At 34.5% G+C, this 18,836-nt stretch overlaps 1 protein-coding gene across 1 annotated transcript; it reads right to left on the reverse strand.

The window, feature by feature from the left end:
* Positions 1-5,038: 5,038 nt before the first annotated feature.
* LOC129261098 (kelch-like protein 8) lies at positions 5,039-18,591 on the reverse strand. The gene is made up of 7 exons (XM_054899143.2): positions 18,585-18,591; positions 16,376-16,519; positions 14,461-14,575; positions 11,360-11,544; positions 9,990-10,133; positions 8,169-8,370; positions 5,039-7,567 (listed from the first exon to the last, which is right to left on the reverse strand). Exons 1-7 carry the CDS (start codon positions 18,589-18,591, stop codon positions 7,450-7,452), a joined length of 915 nt encoding a protein of 304 aa, XP_054755118.2. The 3' UTR covers positions 5,039-7,449.
* Positions 18,592-18,836: the final 245 nt, after the last annotated feature.

Genomic DNA, 18,836 nt, shown 5'->3' on the forward strand with positions numbered 1-18,836 from the left:
CTGTCGGTACAGAGAGCTCCTAAATATTAGCATTGTAAAATAATCACAATTTAATGATAAAAGTGTGAAATTTGATATTTTCTGACAGACCGAGCAAGAAAACGGTATATAAAGCAGTTGACACTGCCTTGCGGGACACAACAGTATATAATTTTTCTGTCAGTAATTGGTCCAAAAGTCCCTTTTCCCAACAGACATCTCTATCTGTTGGAACTTACATGACAAAATCAAAGATGTAATTCAGAGTGTGTAGCTATAAAACAAGCAGAATAAATACTCAGTGCGTCCTATAAAAAAGGAAACTGGGTTTTCTATGTCTTTTTTCTTCAAAGGCTAATGAATTAGGATGTTTCATTTACATCATACAATTCAATTATTTTAATACCTATATGAGATGAGCACTTCAAGCATTAATGAGCAAGACGAATTTGAAATCTCAATGTCAAAATCTCAAATCAAGACAGGCTTCCATCGTCACCAATAGTAGCAAATTTATTGTAAAAACATATTTTATAATTCTGAAATCTATCTATGAAAATGGGTTTCCTTTTTTATGGGACACACTGTATATTTACTTACATGAACTTTTAAAAAGCTTTGCACAAAAAGCACTTACGAGTCTGAGTATTTGACATCATTCAAGTGGAGTTGTATTCGCATTGCTCTATTAATTCCAATCATATTTTAAATGAAGAGTTCTATCTCGTTTTGCATAACGAGGCGAAATTCTGCTTATGCCGCTCTTTGCATTCATCAAAGAAATCGCCCTGAAGTTTTCAACAGTGGAAGCTATGTCATTAAAAGTTTTGAAGGACAAGTCCACCCCAACAAAAAGTTGATTTAAACAAAAAGAGAAAAATCCAACAAGCATACACTGAAATATTTCATCAAAATCGGATGTAAAATAAGAAAGTTATGACATTTTTAAGTTTGTCTTAATTTTACAAAATAGTTATATGCACATCCCGGTTGGTATGCAAATGAGAGAACTGATGACATCACTCACTATTTCTTTTGTATTTTATGAAATGAAATATTCTAATTTTCTCATTGTCCTGAGAAACAAAGTTTTATTTCCCCCTGAACGTGTGGAATTACTTTTAACATTTTGTGGTTCAGTCAAGTTGGTCCTAATTGTCAAATTTATAAAAATTGAAATATTGTATAATTCAAACAATTAAAAACAAAAGAAATAGCGAGTGAAGGACATTGATTCTCTCATTTGCATGTGATAAAATTGTGCATATAACTATTTTGTGAAAAATAAGCGAAACTTAAAAATGTCACAACTTTCTTATTTTACATCCGATTTTGACGAAATATTCAGAATTATGCTTGTCTGATTTTTCTCTTTTGATTCAAATCAACATTTTTTTCGATAGACTTGACCTTTAATGTTAGAGGGTTTTTGTGAAAGAAAGTAAAGTAATTTTAAAAATTAAAAAAGCAACAAAAAGGGATTTGTGACCGTTCGCTGTGTGATAAGTTTGTAAATGAAGCGTAATGACATAGAAAAAAATTGAGGGAAGTTACAAACTCCTCAAAAAATTATGGGGTTGCAACCCCCAGGACCCCCGTTTCCCAGAGCCATGGAATTGTAACGTTTAGAATTCTCTTTGATATTGAAAGTAAGACAATATTTTGTGAATTATAAGCAGATCTTAATTTGATTTAAATTTACATGTAAGAACTGAATACACACAACTTGATAACTAAAGACAAAACAAAAAGAAAAATATAATTGCTTTCTTTTTCTTTATTCAGTTATGAGTGCCACATCCAAATACAGTGTAAGTAGAAAAATATTATCTCTTGTGAGTTTCAAAATAACAATACATGGAACAACATATTAATAATGAAATACAATGGAAGATTGTGATCCTGGAAGATTTTCAGAAGTAGAATAAACAATGACAACTACTACAGTGTATGTCCTTTGTTATTCAATTATTACAAGCAGGCAATAACAGCATTAGCAAATTTCTCTATTGATTAAATCAGATGCAAATCTATACCTCCTCTCCTTTACAAGCCAAATAATTGAGAGAATAAAGAATCTGAGAAATATAGATTAAAGGTCTTCTCAAAGGATATGAGTGCAGCAGGGCTTTGAACCCAGTACCTTGTGGGTCAAAGCCAAGAGACTTACCCTCTGGACCACAACACCTCTGGATATATCTTAAAGAAAATTTCATTAGCTGAAACTTAGATCGTATATCAGAAATAGTGAATTGAAAGTGAAATGCAAGCAAAAGTCCATTTCATATGCAGACTTTAATTTATTTTTAATTCATTTTCATTTTTTGGTGTTGCTGCAAAAGTGAGATGCAAGGCATATTCATATATATTTGTAAACACATTGTCAACTACATGTACATGGACACATAAAATCAAAATGATTAAGTAACATTCGTATTTTGTTCCATTTGAACTTCACAAGAAAAAATATAGACAAAGATACATGTATCTAAAGAATTCAAATTAGAACTAATATTGCTTTGAAAGAGAACAAAACTGGTCTCATTTAAAATATGTAAAATATTTCAGTTTTAACAAAAAAATCATCTCTTATATATACAAATCATACAATATAGTTGAGGTACTAACAATTATTCATAGTTCCCAATCTACCAATGAAACTGTAATTGAAATGCATTCCCAAAATGAAAATGAGGGTCATCAATGTTTCTTTTTTTATATAACTTAATCAGTATCATTGTCAATAATTTGCACAAATTTGCTAAGCTTAGATCCCCTCTTTTATTTGATGCAAAATATGATATGCATATTCAAAGCATGAGTGAGTAAAAATCATTTTAAGAGAGGGTAACAAAATGCATTTTCCAGTGTCTGAGTTTTAAAAGGAAAATTACATTCCCATACAACACCTGAATAAAAATAGGAAATGATGTAGAAATAATAAACTCTATTTGTTTAAAATGGTGTTTTAATTGTACAAAACAAAGATGTTTTCACTGCTGGAATGAATGCCTGCCATAGCAGTAGAGTATGAAGTTTCACCCACCACTTGTCAATCAGCCATGCGTCAAGTCTTTTGTATACTATTCTTGACGCTGTGACGGCATCCAGTGAAACAAATTTGATTTCTGAAATTATGGAAATGCAATTCTCCAGAAATAAACATGACATTGTTATGAATTTGTTGCCCATTATACTTTATTGGCAGACATCAATTTTTCTACACATATTTAAAACGAAATCAATATTTTATTGTTCGAAATCTGAAATAGAAATACATCAAATTCTTTTTGCCCAATTGATTTGCAGCCACTGTGCAGCACCAGATCGACGTAGCTATATCCCTTGAATCATTGAACGCCAAACAGGGTAGCAGCAACTATCTTTTGGTCTGACGCGGTTGGGTTTGAACTCCCGACCTCCCGGTTGTGAGACAAACGCTCTACCAACTGAGCCAACAGACCGGTTACTTTCCAATAACTTTCCTTTGAAACGCAGGTACTTTTTGTACCCAGGGGGGCCACTTCCATTGACGAGTAGATACCATGCGTGACCATGGGGTTTTGAAAAGCACCCTAAACAAGTATTTTCCATGTTCTGAAAATGCACCCCTTAACAAGTATTGGAAACCCTACCCTTAACAAGTATTGGAACAAAACGGTACCCTTGACAAGGGCAAATAGGTTATAATTAATTAATACTTATTTCATATTAAATGAATGCTCTCATTTCCATATATTATTTCAATTATTTAAAGAGGGAAAATTTCATACTTATTTGCATATCTGTTGGGCATCCATGGAAAATGCAAGCAAATTCAGAGATAACAATTTCTAACAGTAAAAAAATAAAGAAAAAAAAATCATAGATATACTTGTAATTGATATCTAATACATAGCTAGTTTTTCTTTTTTTTCATATTGAAAGTAAGACTCCTAATAAATAGAAATCATAGAAAAATTAGTTGGAAATAGGTAGAAATTCATTTACATCATCTTGATCATGCATTTTCCCCCTCGAAACTATTTATTCCTTGAATTTAAAATAAATAAATGAAGTTAAATAAATGAAGAATTTTACAATGTACACTTCATATTACTATTAATACACTGTTACATCCTCATTATTATAAAATGAATGAAGTCCAACAGCATTTTTTTGTAGCAATCCTACTCGGCTTCTTTTCCTTGTTAATCCTCCCATTTCCACATAGAAACAATGGCGAGGGGGAATAACTATGAAAGACACTGAATGGTTAACAAGACTGCTAAAATACTTAGTTTAACAATGTCTTTATGTGAAGGGTGTGGAATAGGCAAGCTACATGTATTGTCAAATGGGTATGAGGGGGGGGGGGTTGCATGAAACTAAATTAAAATTGATTGCACATTTGCAATTTATGGATCAGTTTTAACCATAGCCATTAAATTAAAAATTTAAATTAATGTATCAGATTTAACTATAGAAAAAAAATCGAATTTGCAAATTAATTGATAAATATTAATTTAAAGGAAAATAAAACCCCAAATCTGATACCACATAATATCATTGAAAATGCAGGATAATCAAAATTGATCCACTTATATCCCAATCTGATGGAGTATCACCTCTTTTAAAGTTGGGCTTCGGGTTCAAAGTCTCTGGATGGAGGTCGCCATTTTTGCGGGGGTACATGTAGTTCAAAATTGTGATGTCAGCGACAAACTACATCTCTTATGCATATGCCTATTATAGATCCTATTTTACCAATAATAAATCAAATATAAACATAAAACTCACTAGAATATTATTCCACAATTTGTTTTATATTATAGTAAAAAAATATATGTTTTGATGAATTTTTATAATAGCTTTTACACCCACCACATGTACGATTTCGAAATTGGCAAATTATAACTAATGTGGACAATGTAGATAAGGGTGTAAAATTAATCATTAGAATTCATCATCAAATCATATTTTGAAACTATAATATATATCAAACAAAATTTGAATATTTTTTAATGAGATTATGTGTACATTTGATTTATTATTTGTAAAATAGAATCTATAATAGGCAAACGTAGATATCTACATAGAGATGTAGTTCGTAGCTGACAATTTTGAACTAACCCCGCGAAAATGGCAACCTCCATCCAGAGACTTTGAATACAGGTAGGTAAAGCTCCATACCAGGAAATCGGATTGGGGTATAAGTGCACTCATTTTGATTGTCCAGTATTTAACAATTATTTTATGTTGTATTAGATTTCGAGTATCATTTTCCTTTAAGTACATACATTTTTAAAGGAGAAGTTTTAACCAGACAAAATGAATTCAAATTTGCAATTAATGGATTAGTTTCACCTTTAGAAAAGCAAAATCACGCTCTGTTTTGAGGAGAGAAGCAATCAATTTCAAGATTTACAAAGAAGTTAAGGAACAATGTTGAACTGCAATTAGATGTAAATTCCATGCAAAGCATTCTACGACTGATACGAACCTTAACACAGAGGTGACACGACATTTGCTCTGGCGACAATTGCTCCGGGCTTTATTTCATCTTTAAGACATAGAGATAGGGTTGCAGTATGGTTTTATGTTAGGTTTAGGGTTAGGATAAAATGTGGAAGTTGGTAAGTCCATTTAGTGTGTGGAATTTACAGCAGAGCAATTGTCGCTGGAGCATATGTCATGGAACCAAAATAGAGCACCATGGTAAATAGTGATGGTAGTGAATACATCACAAAGCGATATACAGGTATATTCAGCCATTAAAGATGTCCACTCATTGACTACTGCATTCAAGAATACTTTTAAGATAATGATGCATGAACCTGACAACAAATGTAGATATGTTTTAAGCCTCCTATTTAAATAGTTGGATTATAAATAGCCTGACACCACAATAACTTTCTTTTTTTTCAAATCCATCAATTTCATTATTCATTGCATCCTAGAACAGACTCTTCATATACAGATTCCCAAAACTGAACTTGAAAGGTCAACAATGCATAAGTTTCACCAGTCGGTGTTTGGAATAGTCTTCGCAGCAGCAGCATCCGTTCATGTTGTTTGGTACAATAACTAAAATACAAATAGAAACCAAATTTTACTGTCTAATATCCTCTTTAAAACTTTTAAGCAGAACTACTTTTTTCATTTTGTATGGTAAAGCGCTTTGGGCATATAATTTTAATGTATATATTATTATTTTCACCATTAGCTTGAGTGTCATCAAAGATACCATACACTGTAAGTTCCAAGATATTCAAGAATGAAGAACGCATGACAGTTAAATAGAAAAGTATGAAAAGATACATGTATGAAGACACTTAGGAATGAACACAGAATGCAGACAGGAGTTAGCTGCAATGATTTCATAATTAAGAAATATTTCCCCCTCACACTCTAATATCTTGAATATCATAGTATCTGGTCAAGTCCATAATAACATTTTTCAAAAATCAATAATTCATTGGATATATCTACATGAACAGATGTTTTTTGTTGCAGAGAAACTACATAACTGTTATACATGCATCCATCCACCATCTTTGAAATTAACTTAAAAAGAGTCATCCTGGTACCAAGCCACAGGTTTCCAGTGGAGGCCTTTGGATCTATGATCTATCTGTCACAGTGCGCACACACACCCCTTATGGATTCTGGATATCTACTAGATTTTCAGGGTGCAATCCACGACTACACTGGATTCATTATATTGCAGTGTCTGGAATGGCATTGAAGACCTAAACCTGTTGACTACTTAATTATCTGATCTCCTAGGCTTCAAAGGCTTTGTACAGGGATCTACTGTTTGCAGTAGGCAATAGAAGTTCATGTTCCAGTTGTTCCTCAGTGGTATGTCTTCAAGACAAACTAGGAATCACCACATCCTGCGCCAGAGAACAAGCCAGGTCGAAGACATCATCGTGTAACCCTCCCGAGTCACCTGGAAGTGATATGGTCTGATGGTTCGGACTCTTGACCTTCAAATCAGAGGGTTATGGGTTCAACACTGTTACAGCATCAAGTACCTTTGCAGGAAGTCAATTCACATTGCGCTGCCGTCAACCCAGGTGAGGATGTGTGTACCGGGCAGTAGTCCTTGCTTGACTGCACAGGAAGTGACAGCTTGAACTTGGCTAATGCCAATAATTGTGTGCCTCACAATAGAATACTTCTAGATAGAAAATGCTACATATAGACCACAAAACACCCAGCTCCTTTTCATGCAGATATAACTCTATAGCTTCATTATTCAAGTAGTACATCTAGATGCATCAGATGTCATACATCAGAGAACTTCTCCTCAGTCAATACATCCTAAAACTCAAGGTGCAAGTGGAAGTTACAGAAACTGGACATGGTTCTGGATTCGTTGACAAGATTGCAACTCTGCCATCATCCTAGGCATCTTTCATAATGTTTTTTAGGGTTTTAACCCTCATCACTTGTGGAAACTGCAACTCAGTGTTCCTGCCTCCGTCATACACAGCTCACCATGTTCGGTCGAGGAATCTCCTTAAGGGATGAAATAAGGCAATGGCAGATGGCAACACCTGCTCCCGCCCTGCACGTCCCAATGTCCTGGACAGCTGACCAACTGAGTAGAAGTAAATACAAAATTATATAATATTAAAAATAATATGCAATATTTGTATAGTGCTTAATACAATGTTTCTAAGGACAGCATTCTATTGCCCAGGCTTTAGCACAGCTATTGTGATAGGGTGCTCAAGCATCCAAGGAATTCCTTCCTACTGGGTACCCATTAACTTCACCTGGATGCAGCATGTCAAATGTAGATAAATGCCTTGCCAAAGGACATGAGTGCAGCGGTGGGATTTGAACCCCGGACAATGTGGTTCAAAGTCTGGAGACTTATCAAGCTGAGCCACAACGCTTCTACATCCTCTTATCTTCACTGAAAATTCTGGAACCTTCAAAAAAGAACTTTTTATGTTCCCAACAACAGAAATTCTTTACCTATATTATAATTATAGAACAAAATTGATTTCCGAAACAGGATTTGCATGTCACATCTCTTTAATTTCCCCGTCTAAAAATCACCAATGGCAAATGGGTCCAGTAAAATGTTCAAAATGCCTAAAAACATGTAGGAAATATGTAGTTCACAGTTGACTGTTCATGAGGAAGTAAGACTTGTCTTTACATAACAAACCTGCTAAATTTTTTTTTCTCACCTGTTCGTTATAGGATCGTAGCATTCCACCGATGTGAGATAATTAGACCCATTGTGTCCCCCGATGGCAAATATCTTGCCCCCTAGTACCGACACACCTACCCCGCCCCTACTGGTGGACATGGGGGTCATGCTGATCCAATCGTTCTTCCGGGGGTCGTAGCGTTCCACTGTGTTGAGTGGTGAGCTGTGGTCAAAACCACCTGCCAAAATAAAAGTAGAGATACAGTCAAAGACATATACAAACCAAATGGATACTCCGCTACACCCAGTCATAATTTATGCCTCTTCCATTGCCAGACAAATGTTACACATTTGATTTCTAAAATTTACACAAGAGACAAGTTCTATGCCAGATATATGAAAAAACTCGGAAATTACTAAAAGAGTCTTAAAGAAATTCCTGTGCAGGGTGTACCAGTAATGTAATATGTTGTTTGACTTGACAAATATACAGTGCATCCGAGAAAAAAGAATCTGGGATTCCCATGGTTTTTTTTTCTTCAAAGGCAAATGAATTTATGATGTTTCATTTACATCATCATACAATTCAATCATTCCTTTATATTTTGATACCTAATATGAGATGAACACTTCACTTATTAGTGAGCAAGACGAGTTTGAAATTTTAATGTCAAAATCAGGTTGTACAGAAAAATTGGACAAGGTTGGTTATGAAGAGGGACATGCTTATTTGATGACTTGTTCTCACTGATCCCTGAAATGCAAGTGGATTCAGATTCACACATTAGTTTCTGCGCAGATCGTTTCTGATACGCCTCAATATTTTTTTTTTTTAATCTGCCATGCGTAAAAGATTGGCTAAGCTGTTGGTCTCAAATTCAATATGAGATTTCATTCTTACCATAAGTATCATATTTATTGTAAAAACATTCTCTGAAAACTGAATTCCTTTTTCTGTGGGATGCACAGTTGAGAGTGAATATATAATACTCTATCAAATGAGACATATTTTTTTTTTTTTAAGTTTCAAGATCAAAGTGACTAATTTTGCTATTTACAGAAAACCTTGCCTACATGCAGCAACATATGGGTTTAGAAATTCATAAAAAAAGTTGACACTTGCCAAACATCTTAAAATTTACTGTATCTAATAAAATATGTGCTATCATGACGAATTTGATATCAAATGAGTATGTCATGCCCCTTCATCACATTGCTTTGTCATCAGGAGCTGAAAAATATTTGGGTGTCATTTTTCCCTAAAAATCTTCATATTTAGACAAATTAAAAATAAAAACTTGACAAACATTTCATATTTGTGCTAGTAACTTCTCAACACAAACATTTCAGATTATACATTTTTGTTTAGTGGTGACATGTCATGATAGAAAAAGTAATATAAATCATAAATTTGACATTTATGTATTATCTATGAAATGATGTTTGAAAAACACTAGAATACATTTGGCACGAATATTACTTTTTTTCTTCAAAGAAAATTCCACCTGAAATATACTTCAATCACAACGGCATCCCAATTCTGTGAAAGAGCTTAGTCAGCTCCTTCATTTGATACCAAATTCGTCATGGTAGTATTTATATTTCTGAAGATATAGTAAATTTTACGATGTTTGGCAAGCGAACAAATTTCACTGAATTCCATGCGTGTATGTAAACTTTTGGCCTCAACTGTATATTCCTTTTCTATATGTAGCAATTAGGGGAGTGTTTCATGGAAACATTTTTCAGTGATTTTAGACTGACAGATGCATCTGATTGGCAGAGAGCAAATCAGTCAGTGAAAATCACTGAGAAAACTGTTGATGAAAAGTTCTCCAAGGCTTCTTGGGTTACATACCAATAGCATAGAGGAAACCATCGATGACTGCCGCTCCTCCCCCTGCTCTCCTGGTATTCATAGGTGTTATCATCGTCCACTTGTTAAGATGAGGGTCATAACACTCACAAGAATTCAACGTGGATGATCCATCATTGCCTCCAACTATTAAAAAAACAAATCACATCATTTATTATTTATTGGTAACAACAAGTCAGTAAGGAGTTTTATTCTGATTTAGAGAAGATGAACATATCAGAAAATAAAGAAGTCATTTTGGAGTTTTATTATGTATTAGAGCAGAAAATATTATATTTTTCATGATGTCATTTTATACTCCATGCTTGAGAGATATTTTTAAAATAATCTTTACTCTGCCATATTACACAGCTGCAGGTGTATGGCAAAAGAACTTACATATATATGATACAGCAACGTAGATTAAGCTCAATTCTGAAATTTGTAAATGCTCATTTTAATACTTGAAAAACATGGAAAGCATCTTTAAATAGTGACAAATCTGATCAATACATGTATTAAAAAACAAATCAGTCTGTTTCAAAGTTTGCTTCTTGTCACTGTCATTCTGTATTTTTTCTACACATGACAAAAACTGCTTTTGTAACCAAACTTTATGAAGACTTCTTGCATTAATCAAGCTGAATCTAGTGCATATATATCGGAAAAGGGTACACAATGATTGCTTGTTTTTTGTCACAATTCATGTTTAATGCTTTGGTTTCAGTATTCACAAGTTTTGAAGCAATAACTCCACAATACAATGACTTTGACTCAAACAATAACAACTATGAATTTTGCACCTTGTGACAAAAGCATGCATTCATTATTGGACTTTTTCTTATTATGCACACTGAATTACTTGTAATCAATGTGCAAGACCTGCAGAAACTACAGAATTCAAAACCAACTCACCGCATTGGTCAGATCATGGCAAATAGACGCGCACTACTGCGTATTGATCAATAAGATTGCGCGTTTCATATCATGTACGCGTCGGCATTTAAGTGCAACTTAAGTCATACTTAAATCTTTGTGAAACACCACCCCTGGCCTCTCCAGAACGTGGTAACTCTATCACTAACGCAATAATTGCCTTTCTGTTTTTTTTTCATTCCAAGAGAGATACATTGGTGCAAGCATGCATGCTGAGGAAGGATGATGGGCCTGTATTACGAAGGGCTTTGGAGTTTGAGATAGGTGATTTGAGGAGGGGATGGTCAAAGAAGACATGGTGGTTGGAAGTGGTGGAGGAGTGTAGAATAGTAGGCTGAGGATGGAAGATGCACTGAATCACGCTAAATAGAGGTGGGAGGTTCGGGCCGTTCACAAGGACAAAACTGAATTTGAAAATTTTGACTTCTGACACTCACCAGCATAGATAAGACCATTGAGAACGGCCACCGCCACACCACCTCGAGCACAGTTCATAGATTGAGCAAGACTCCAGGAGTTTGTCTGGGGGTCGTATCGCTCCACATCACTATAGCACAGGTTATCGTCCAATCCTCCAATGGCGTAGATGGGAGTGCCCATCTGTGTTACACCAAGGCCTCTCCTGTGGTAAAAGCAAGATGGAAAATACCAGGCTTTGGAATTAAGTACTTTAGCACTCCATGCCATGGATTACCTACTGGAAGACACTCAACACACAATCCCATGATGTACTATCAAATCATGAGCCCCATACTTTCCCCCTCTCAGGCAAGCCATAAAGCCTATATGGGCATTTTCACGGTAACTGACATTACACGGCACAATGTTTTCACACCTTTCATTGTGTGTATCTCTAAAACAACAAATGATGGGAGTTTGCTTTTGATAGAGTTAATAAAGTGAACCTTGCTGTATACTCTGATACTAAGTTTTCCTATGTAACCACATTTTTTTACGCATCAGCAAGCAAAAATGTGTCGGTAACTGACATTACGCAAAAGGACATGCAATTTCAGGGTGTTCATTAAAATTGAAATATCTCATGTCCCTGAGTAGATAGAGTAATAATTTGAATATGCAAATATACCTCCGTTACTAGGTTAAGATGTGTCAAAATATTAAAAAATTTGTTTTTGTCTTTTGGGGACTATGATAATTTTTCCACAACCATGCTGGTAACTGACATTACGGTAACTGACATTACACTTAATTTGCCATAGAGATAACACATGGAAGTCAAATGTGTGGAATCATTGCATTGTATCTTCTGTGCAGGGCTTCACATGAAAGTGAGCTTGATGTGGAAGTATACCCGAGTTTTTAGGAACATTTCAATGAAAAACTTTTTTCTTTTTCTTAATTCCTGTCTTTGATTTGAACATTTTTATCATTACTTGTGGGTAACTGACAATACACATTAACATTTAACAGTGCTATATGATGTTCAAAGGCATAATTTTCTTGGTACTTATATATGTAAGGCTTTTTAAAATCATAAAAGTTTCATAATACTTCACATTTTTAATTATCAAAAGATAAGAAATGTATGTTTTACTTACTCGGGGGGGGGGGGGGTGGGGTCATAGCAGCTACATGTTTTCCTATAGTAATTTAATATTGCATTGACTGTACACATGGATTTTTCTGACTATACACCCATAATATATTCATCAGTTTTATATTGACTTTTTAAACCTTTTCCTTCTCCAACCTCCCCCTCCCCTCAAAAAAGGCAAAAATGAATAAGGGTCTCCTCCCCTAGGCTACATGTACGGTATGTACCCCTCCCCCGAATCTCATGCAGCCATGTAGTTTTATTGATTTCTATTCTGGTCAGTGCAAGCAATGCTTGTTCATATCTGTCGAATTTCAATTCTCTTCATAATTTGTTTAATAATTTTCTTTGCTAATTTCTTTTATAAGCTGTCAACAAAAAATAAACTCCAGCTTCTAAACTGAAACTGAACTATTTGTAAATTAGAAAAAAACACCACAGTTTTAGTAGATCCATGCAACATTGATCAGAACTGTCAAATTTCACTTTTCATCTATACTTGTAAACCAAAAACAAAATTGTATCACACATCCACACTACTAACAGACCCTTGTATAAAAACCAGGAATTTACTTTTAGCGAGGCAATGCTCAAAAGAATCCTAGAAACTAAAAAAGGGACCCTGGAAATCCCCTTCATCACAATGTTAAGCTTTAAAAATGTTGCAGATTTAGGCAATAGGTTGGGAAAAGTACCCCCGAAAACCAAACAAAAAATTGTCTGATACAAACAATTAGGTACTTGGTAAGTGCATGTACAAAACAATTTCATAGTAATTTTTTTTTGCACGATGGGAATGCAACTTCCTTCATAATTTCATACAGTATTCCTTGTGAGCTATACCTTTTAAAAGTCAATAGCAAGCTCCTTCTGGTGTGACTTGACTTAAATAACAAGTATACAATATTTCTTCACCATAAAATTGACCACATATTTGCATTTCAATATTGGTAACCAACGTTTTATCATGGTAACTGACATTACATCTCGGTAACCGACATTACATTTTCCACTTGGTAACTGACATTACATATATTTTATGGTACCCTATGGCTTCATTGTTAATTGGTAATCTTTAATTTTGGTGTAGAAGGGAGGGGTGTTACCTAGAGAGGAAATCTACCAAGTTTCATATAATATATCATCTTTTCCAGGAAATGAGAAAAAAAAGTTAATGTTTTAAGTAACTGACATTACATACCATATCACATACTTCATCAATGTTTTTTTATCAGATGAATGAATTACTGGTGTTTCTTTCTGTGGGATTTTAAAAAGTGTTATAATAGCAAGCTAAATCACAGGCGAAAACATCATGATCAAACCTGTTCTTTAAAAATCTGTCAAAACAAAATATACATCAATATACTATTTTCAACACTAATTTGTATCCATACTTTGGCAGCCATTTTGAAATAAAAAATGGCTGCCAGAGTCGGAAAAAAATTTTGTCTCAGAAACTTCAGGTCTTGTTTTATTAAAAAACATAAAGCATTTTACATGAATATCAACTTGATTTTTTTGCCTCTGTGTCCATCTGTGGTGAAAATGCCCATATCCACTTCTACAAAGGTCAGGTTATTGCAGAAATGAATTTTGATCGTACACTGTACTTCAATTAGCAAGGAGCAAATAAATGTTCTTCTATGCCTTAATATTCTCATGGTTCTGAACAAAAATATGGTGCTGGGGGTGGGTGTTGGGGCAAGAGACAACTGCCCAACCCCTTAATGATTTTTTGATTATCAATAAAGGGGGGGGGGGCAAAATATCAAACCAAAAAAAGAGAAAATGGCGGGGTAATGTTTACTGTGCAAATACCCTTATTTTCAATCAAAAAATGAATCATGCTCTTTTTTTTTTGGGGGGGGGGGGTAGGGGGTCATAATGACCACCTTCCCCTCTAACATGAATCATGCTCTTTTTTTTTGGGGGGGGGGGGTAGGGGTGCTGAGCATATTTAGAAGATTACATATGACCTACCTTGCTTTAGCCATGGGTGCTAGATTTGACCATTTGTTTGTATGAGGATCAAACTTCTCTGCGGTGTTGAGATGGTCCCTTCCATCAAATCCTCCTACAGCAAATATGTGACCAGCTGCAAAGAAAACAGACACAAGTACATTTACTTCAACTACTTGTAATTGTGAGGGATGTACATAAATGTTTTTCAGCATTATGAAAACACTTGTATCAAGGGGGTTCAATCCAAGACCATGAATTGTATATATATATATTTTTTTGGCGGGGGCATTTTGATTGGCTTCCATGTCCCTCTCATATTTCTTAGACATTTTTGTGCCCTTTTTCAAATATTCTTATTTGTGCTTTCATACAGAAATGTACACCACCAAAAATTGGCCTTCTCCTGAAAGTATGGAAACTTAAGGGCTGTTATGCTGTGAGAAAAACATTTGAAGTTCCAAGTTGCAGATTGGAGTTAGCACTTTCATGGTATATATCAAATCTTATCATCATTCTCAATGGAACAAACTCTTGAAGTGTAATACTGATAAGAATTTGAAAGTCTTTTAGTGCAAAAATGAAGATAAAACCACTTTAGCATAAAAGTCTTTTTCCACTCTCTTGTCTTAAGTTATCTATACCTCAAACAATTTGATTGAAGTTTATTGTAACTATAGCTACATGTAAGGATGTGTATAATCATTATGTAAATATAAGTCAGATGGCTCCCTATATGAACTTCCTGTTATTATGAATTGTGGGTATCAGAAGCCGAACTGAAACTTGATATGCAAAGTACATTTCCAAGTCAATGATACAAGCAGGATTATACAACAAAAATAGAAATGATATACTAAGTGCACAACCTGCTTTTAACAAGAAATGGGTCAGAAAATGGATACCACCAAAAAGAAATCAAGTAAATACCAAACATAAACTCTCCTTGAACCACTAATCTAACAACCTGATGTTATCATCGCCAAGACACAATAGTGGTCTCGACCTGATAGATCCTCAATGGCTGTTTTTCAGTTATGATCTATAAATACAAATCCCTTTATACATGTACATGTATATAATGAAAACTGACTTTTCCATTTGACATCACATTGATTGTAGTTGGCTTAATGGCATGTTTTGTGTTAATGTAGCGATTTCTTTCAACTTTAGATGGTGTTTTTTTTTTCAAATACCAAACCATTTACTTTTCACCTATTATGTTGACGAACTCAGAACTGTTGATATGATACCGGTATACATTTTTGTTCAACAACTTTAATAAACCTTTGCTTCAAACTTGAACCCATTCAAATGACAATTTCTGACATCCTTTCTTTCTTCCTATTCTATATTAAATGTAGACATGTATTATATGTGAAGAACAGAATGAAAAGAAATGTTTAATTTTGTTAATTTGTTAATGTATTTTCCACTTTGTGGATTTGTTTTAAATATCTGCTCATGCTTCTTAAAGGAGTATATACATTTCTGTCTATTTGTACAGGGAAAATCTGAACATACAGAAGAAAAAAAAATCTTGCTCTCCAATGAACAAAGGCATTGAACTTTATTACCAAATTTAAAAAAAAGAATAGATGACACAATTGACATTTCTGCACTGGGAATACCTTGAAAATGTAATGTATTTGAGGTTTTTTCTCAAAAATTCTTTTGGTTAGAGGTATTTGACTTACAGAGAAGTCAAGCCAAAAGTATGATCTTCTTCAAAACAATCTTTGTTTCTTATTATACAAACATGCCAACCTACTAGATGCACTGTACTTCACCTTGCATTAGAATGCCATAAAGACTTTGTAACAAGTTCATAACCAGCAAAAAAAGTTACAATTATAAACCTTAACAATTGATGTTATAAACAGGATGGGGAACAATAAAAAAGGGTTGAAAAGATGTAAGTGCAAGATCGACCAACCGTCAGTTGCCGTGACCCCGACGTGCCTTCGTTTCATGCTCATCTCCGTGACGGGGATCCAACGATTGTTTCGCAGATCGTAGCACTCGTTGGATTTGAAGGGGTCGCCCGTCGCTCCACGTCCGCCCACGACAAAAAGAACTCCTGAGATTGGAAATGAAATTAACAAAAGAAGGGAATTGTTTTAGATTGATGTAAAGTATTTTTCAATATCAATGCTTATTTTATTTTTTGTTAATAGTTTTCAAAGGATTCTATTTACAGCTATTTTATATCCATACATGTAGATGATGTAATGAAAAATGGCAAGAGGATAGTGAACTGTAATGCAATTATAATTGAATTTTTAGGATTATCATTTCTGAGAAGAGCATCATAACAAAGTGAGTTGTACCATTGTATTTGAATAAGACAGATGTTTTCTGGTAATCAATTACAAAGAAACCCACAAAGTTCTCTAAAGTTCTGGAAAGTACAGTTGCATCTTGTCTTGAAAAGTAAACCTATAAAATACTCCCAAATACTAAAGAAACCATGGAAGATTTAGTTGGAGTCTTAAAAGTTAATAGAACTTGAAAAAGTTTGAATAAACAGAAAGGAGGGGCTTCAGCCCCCCCCACTTTTTTCCAAATGGGGTACAAAAACTTAAACATGACCATCTGATTGTGATTTTTTTGCATGGTCAGCCCCCCTCCCTTTCAAAACCATTCTGCAGCCCTAATAAATGAGGAATGAACACCAAATCAAATTTATTTTTTTTGAAAGCTACGTGTTTAGGGTCAAATTTGCGAGGGTATAGAAAATCAAGACTAAAATGTACTTTTTCCCAAACAGTCAACACTACGTGTTTAGGGTGCGATTTGCGCGAGGTGTGGGAGGTGGGGCCGTACTAAACCCAATGTAGGTAATAAACCGACGACCGACGTCCGTGACATAACAAAATATTGCTGTACTTGTTTAGGGGTTCAATTCAGTATCATTTTTTTCCAATACTTGTTAAGGGTAGGGTTTCACTTGCCAATACTTGTTAAGGGGTGCATTTTCAGAATATGGAAAATACTTGTTTAGGGTGCTTTTCGAGACCCCACGGTCGGTCGCGCATGGTATCCACTCATCAATGGAAATGGCCCCTCCGGGCAATAGGACATTAAGGCCATGACCTAGGGTGGCATTAGATAGTTTGAAAAGTTTAGAATATAGGCCTATTGGTATACATATAGTATTACAATATTTTCTGTGTGACTCTCTGACTATGGAAAGTTTATTTTCATTTTACAATGTCATGAAAATATCTTCTATTCCCTTAAAGATCATTGTTGATTTGGATACACTATATATCTTTCATTAAAACCCATCTATCATGGCTTCCCAATGGAAATAGAAAAAGTGGCCACTGGAGAGTGCATATAGGCATGTCAATGGGGAGACAATTTTATAGACTGGTGGCCTCTATTAAAAAATAGGTTTGACTGTATATTCATGTGCAATATTTAGCCTAATTGTAGACCCTACTATCAAGACAATCTTTACATGAGAATAACGGGTATTCTCTGCAAGATGTGGGTTGTTGGAGGTTATTCACACTTATCTTGATATTTTTTTTTATTCTAGCCCCCCCCCCCCACCACATCATAAGTTTAAAACTTACTAACTTTGCTATTCATGAATATTCTCATTTAATTTTGAATGGCTGTTGAGCTCTAAGCTCTGTTACCATTACAAAGTATCATTTAACTCTGGATAATTTTTTTTATAATTTGGAAACTTCATATTTCTTCTTTTTGTAAGGTCATCTGTTACTTCAATGAATAGAGAGCAATTTATCAATCTCCAACAACCTTTTATAACTATAGATACCATTCTATTCTTGATCACCCTGAAAGGTTATAGAGAGATAACAGAACAAATATAGAGAGAGGTTATCAGATAATGAAAGAAAGGCATCTGCATTCTTCGTCTATGAATCTGAAAAATGTGTAAAGGATTTAAATTGTTTGTAATTTTCTGTTTTGTATTCCTTTGGTTCAGGGATATTTACTATCTTTTTGTTTGAGATTTTTTATCGGATCAATTGGTCCAAAATCAGAAATTAAGTAAAGAAATTTCATTGAATTAATATTCCTTTATCACAATAAACTAAATCAACAATAAAAAGTGAAATAGATACCCATTATTTTAGTGTTTTTGACACCCTTATTACGTTACGTACCTAACATGCCCTATCTTGAAAAAGACATCCTTTTTACATGTTTTTTGGGTCGCGCATGGTATCCACTCGTCAATGTAAGTGCCCCCCCCCCCCGGGTCCTATTGATAGGCCGACGTGTAAATGCCCCTCTCAGTGGCCTTGGATATTTTTTATGTTCAATTTTTTTTTCAAATTTGTACAGAAATGTGGACTACACAAAAGTGGCATTGCCCTGAAAATAATTGAAATTTCAAATGCCTGATTGTATTGCTT

Source organism: Lytechinus pictus, chromosome 5 (genome assembly GCF_037042905.1).
Source record: "Lytechinus pictus isolate F3 Inbred chromosome 5, Lp3.0, whole genome shotgun sequence".
NCBI classification, from domain to species: Eukaryota; Metazoa; Echinodermata; class Echinoidea; order Temnopleuroida; family Toxopneustidae; genus Lytechinus; species Lytechinus pictus.